Consider the following 4,922-nt stretch of genomic DNA (forward strand, 5'->3'; position numbering starts at 1 on the left):
GGGGCGGCCTGTGCCGTAGGCGCGATCGCTGTTAGGCCATGGTTAGCGCGAAACCCTGTAAATGGCAGCTCGTTCGCGCGAGGGGCCGCAGGCAGTTGCTGCGAGAGGCAGTTACGGTTCCCTCCGAGGCAGGGATGTGGGATGTTGGCCATTGTTCCTGCACAGACACACACTTCCAGATGCTTTAGTGCTCTGAAATCAACTTAACGTGGGTATTTCAAATGAAGGGAAGGGTTTGGGCTTTTTATAGCCCATGGTCCGTGATTTTAATCGGATGTTGTTTTATTGTTGTTTTATTGTGGTTTTTTCCGCAGCGATGGAAGCGAGTCCCATCGTGACGTCCAAGCAGCGAGAGGAGGTGGTACATGGGGTCCCGACAGAGGTGGTATGCACGGCGTTCTCCAACTCCGTCCTCGTGGTAGTCACACAGTATGGCAAGATGGGGACAATCGTCTACGTGGACCCCAACACAATCGGGGACAACGTGGGCAGGCCCTCACTCACCACAAAGGTGCTACTGGGCAAGGATGAGGTGAGAGCAGATGTACAGTGCACAGGCAGCAAGGACATGGGGGAAATGTAATAGGTGGGGCTGTGGAAGTTGCCAGGGAGTTGATGAATCACAGCAGTTAAGCGGTGTTTGCACACTGGTAAGATTAATTTTAAAATCTCTCTGGGGGAAGAGGGCTTCATCAGCAAAGTATGCGTGCTCCTCTGCTCTTTGATGGAACAAAAGTCTAACTAACCATGAGTGGTTTGGGGATCTGTTATTTTGTGTCCTACAGGATATGGAGTGCTTTGCTGTGTTTATGGAAGGCTTGATAAAGCACCTGTTGATTTAAGGGTTGCAGGATCGAACACGCAGCCTTTGATAACCTTTTTCAGGTTTCTGTTCAGTGAGTTTGTTTTCCTTTTCAAGTCCCTTTCCTTGCCCCCACTCCTCCCAATCTGTGCCAGCCCCATAATGGACTTTTGCTGCCCTCTCCTAAGTGTGCCTGCCAGCATCTTCCCTTGATAAAGTTTAATTTGTTTTGCTACAACAAAATGAGTTTTTATCGACCATTTCACAAGGCTGGAGAGAAAGCAGAAGAAAATGTATTTCGCAAAGCGTCAACTAGTCAGCCATTAAAACAGAAAGTTACAGAGCTACAAGATTATGAGGCTTTCCATCAGGGCAGGAGCTATCAAGTATTACTTTCTAACCTTAACTAGAAAAACTCTAGCAACACAAGTTCCTGATTCTATCACTTCCTCTTATGGAGTGTCAGGAATAGATACGTAGATAGATAGAATTCTATCACTTCCCCTTATCTCATTCTTCAGCAATAGCCTTCCTTCTCTGGATGGGAGATGATTTCCCTTCCCTGGTGTAATACCTGCTAATTCTGACCACCTCCACCCCCAAGCTGTTTTTGTGCTATATTTGGAAATGGGAAGTGACTTTGTTTACTTTGTTACACAGTATTTTAAAATCATTTTACCAACTTAATCAATCTAAACTTCAAGAAAAGGCTTTCGCTAGCTTTCTGCCTTCCTGCTTGTCACAGTTAACATCCCCGTTGGGGTTGGTGCACACCTCCAAACCACACTGGTAGCTAAAACCAAGCAAACCGATCCTGCTGATAAATACTTAACTGTGGGTGTGAAGAAAAGCTTGTCTATCTGAATGGTTCAAAGCTCCACCAGGGGAGGTTTAGACTGGGACATTAGGAAGCGTTTCTTTACCGAGACAGTGGTCAAGCACTGGAGCAGGCTTCCTAGAGAGGTGGGTGATGCCCCAAGCCTGTCAGTGTTCAGAGGCTTTTGGACAATGCCCTTAACAACATGCTTTAACTTGGTCAGCCCTGAATTGGTTAGGCAGTTGGAACTAGATGATTGTTGTTGGTCCCTTCCAACTGAAGCAGTCTATTCCATTCTATTCTTGTTAAAGAAACCTCATTAAGAAGATTATATTCCTTTTCTTCCCTCCTTCAGCCTCACTGCTTATTACTGTTTTTCATTATTCTATTAAAATGAAAAACGTGTCTTTTACACATGGCGTGCAAAAACTGTGTATATAACACCATTTTGGGGTCTCTAGGAATTGCAAAAATAACAAGTTTTTTCCAGAGCTTCTTAACAGAACATACCCTCTTCAGCAACAAGTTTTTAAAAGAAAATTATACTTGGATCCTTCTTCAGAAGCCTGGCTGTGATGGAAATAGAGGCATTTTGATCCATGGCATTTCATATAATTTGATATTTGGTGACACAGTTTGGGTGGGAGGATTAGTGGAAGGACAGATTCTCTCTACTGACTTTCCGAGTTTTCCAAACCTGTGCAAAACTCAGTTCAAGTGCAGCTCCAGTTAAGTTGTTTCAGGGTGGCTTGGGTGCTGTCACTCATGGGTCCAAACTGTTCCCTTTTAAGCTTGTTGAGAAAGTGCTTTCTAAAGTTCCTCATACCGTGGCTTGGCTTTGCTGACCAGCCAAACCGTGTGTCTGTTCCCAGTCATATTGGAGCCACTCAGCACACTGCACACTTGGTCCGAGTCCGGTATCGACAGGTTCTCAACACACTCCACATCATTGCAGTACTCTTCCTCTCCTAACTCGTATGGGAGGGCACTCCCAGCTGTTTACATCTGTATACCTTTGTTTTTCAGCCCCTTGTCCATGTTTGTGCCAAAAACCTGGTGGCATTTGTCTCTCAGGAAGCTGGGAACAAACCTGTTCTTCTCGCCATGGCTTTGAAGGACAAGACCATGGAAGGAATACAAGCTCTACGGGAAGTGATCCGAAGTTGCCAAGTGTGGTGAAGTTGTACCATCTGGATTCAAGGAAATGATCTTGAGTCCATGACTCATCACCACTTATTTAAAAGGACAAGAAATGAAAATGATGGAATGTCTTTGTGCTGGTTTTGGACGTACTGAGGAATTTCATGAATTTTTCTCTACTGTGTAGAATATTTGTGGGTTTTGTTACTGTGACAGGTTTGCAGTCCATATAGTCCGTGATGAGACAAGAACAATTGTCTCGACATAAAAGAGAAGTATTATTTTTATCCCATTGGGCAGGATGTATATTTGGGAAACGTCATGGATCTGTGGTTGTGTCCTGAGGAGCGGTAGATGCCAAGCTCTGTAGCTATGTTTTACCGCAAAGGGGGAACACCCAGTGCAGAGTGAATAAAAGAAACATTGATGAATCTAATTTTACCTGTTTTCTTTTTTGCTCTGTGAAAATCACTTCAATTGAAGTACAAGCCTCAGTAACAAATCAAGAGCAATTGCATAATAGGAAAGATTTTCTTGCCTGTTTTTAAGAAAATGAGTCCTATATGATTCTTTTTGTCCTTATGTCAGTCCCTTTTCTGGTGTAGTCTGAATCCATTTTCTACTTTTACTCTGATTTTTAAAGAGAGGCAGATAAATATGCTCTGCAAATTTCCTGAAATCTGTGAAAGACAAGAACCCAAATTAGTGGTGAGAAAAAGACAAAATAATAGCTGCTTATGGATTCCATGGTACCAGCGCATGGGAGAGGCAGCGCATACATAGCTTCTACCTCTTCTGGTAACAATGTGAAGAAGTAAATTTTTAAGTGACCTGTTACACACTTTTGTCACTTGATGAACTTGACTGAGCAGACAGGGGCCAGGTCTTGGATTCTGGGCAGGGAAGACTTGTGCGAAGACCCGTTGGTATCAGCAGTATCAGTACAGATAAAAGCAGAAAATGCATTTTGAAAGGACTCTCTGTTCTCTGAAGTAAGGGTTATTTAGCGTATTTAAGGGATTATGAGAAATGAAACTTTTTTTTAAAAGTACATCCAAACACTGCAGTCTCGCAGCTGCCCTTGACAAGAAATTGCATCTAAAAATAATTTTCCAAACTGTGCTTCCAAGAATCAAAAATTTGCATCTGTCAGAACTCCAAATTTTCCCTTCTACACTTTTTTTTTTTTTTTTCATCTAGGAGGGCTGGGAGAGGCGTGTGGAATTTGTTAATGTTGAACCTGGTTTGCTAGTAGTGATTCTTTCCTGACGCAAAATACAATGTATTTCCCAAATCCTGGTGCCCTTATGGTGTCTATAGCTCCAGCAACTTGTGGAAACCATATGTTAATTAGCAAATTGCCTGTAAATCGCATTCCCCACCATGGCAATACGGTGGCATACCACCGCTATGTCCCAAATACCTGAGTGTTACTACTTAAAAGCCGACCATGAGTTAACCACCTTAATTTCATGGCTCTGTGTGCCACCAGGTCTGCACAGGGTGGCGTGTTAAAGAAAGGACATGGAAATCTCTCCCATTTGATGCTTGGAGCCAGGACAGACTTATCTTGTTGCCTTTCCATGGGTGATAAATCAGACCATAAGCAATTGGTCCTTCAACTTTGCTCCTCTCTGCGCCGCAGTAAACCATAGGGAAGACCTGCCTCCAAAAAAACAGTCACTGGTCTGGTGGTACCAGCAGCTGCCTGCCTTTTAGTTGTCGCTATTCTCCAGGTGAGGATTAATTCCCAATTGCAAGAAAACCTGCCTTTGCCACCCAGGCAGAGCTCTCGCCCGCAGCCGCAGGACGTATGCTGTGCTGGGGGCAGCGGCGTCGGGCTGCGCCGTGGCTTTCCATCCGTGTTTGCTTTCTGGGCGTGGGTGCCGAGCGTGGCGGACTGGAAAGGTAAGTTCTGTAGCCTTCCTGCAGGAGGCAAAGCCCGACCTGCTGCTCCAGCTCCCGCGGGGCCAGGGGCGCAGCGAGGGCGAGCGGGGTGCCGGCAGGGCCCACTGCCAGGCGCAGGCAGGGCTGGGAGGGTGCCGGAGGAGGAGTCTCCCACGGGTGCAGGAGGAGGAGGGCGCAAGGGATGAGGAGGCAGGTGCCTGGCAGCCAGACCCGCGCCCGGAGGAGCGCCACAGGGTGAGGGGGGCCCTGGGGGGG

At 45.8% G+C, this 4,922-nt stretch overlaps 1 protein-coding gene across 1 annotated transcript; it reads left to right on the forward strand.

The window, feature by feature from the left end:
* The first annotated feature begins 312 nt into the window (after positions 1-312).
* On the forward strand, positions 313-3,286 carry PSMG3 (proteasome (prosome, macropain) assembly chaperone 3). The gene is made up of 2 exons (XM_010288267.1): positions 313-532; positions 2,646-3,286. The coding sequence occupies exons 1-2, from the start codon at positions 317-319 to the stop codon at positions 2,796-2,798; spliced, it is 369 nt and encodes a 122-aa protein (XP_010286569.1). The 5' UTR covers positions 313-316; the 3' UTR covers positions 2,799-3,286.
* The last annotated feature ends 1,636 nt before the right edge of the window (positions 3,287-4,922 follow it).

Source organism: Phaethon lepturus, unplaced genomic scaffold (assembly GCF_000687285.1).
Source record: "Phaethon lepturus isolate BGI_N335 unplaced genomic scaffold, ASM68728v1 scaffold32985, whole genome shotgun sequence".
NCBI lineage: Eukaryota > Metazoa > Chordata > Aves > Phaethontiformes > Phaethontidae > Phaethon > Phaethon lepturus.

Excerpts from the sequence above, each read along its gene's own strand:
- PSMG3 (XM_010288267.1), top strand. The coding sequence starts at position 317 with ATGGAAGCGAGTCCCATCGTGACGTCCAAGCAGCGAGAGGAGGTGGTA. Across the intron at positions 533-2,645 it reads TGCTACTGGGCAAGGATGAG|CCCCTTGTCCATGTTTGTGC; the intron begins GTGAGAGCAGAT and ends TTTGTTTTTCAG.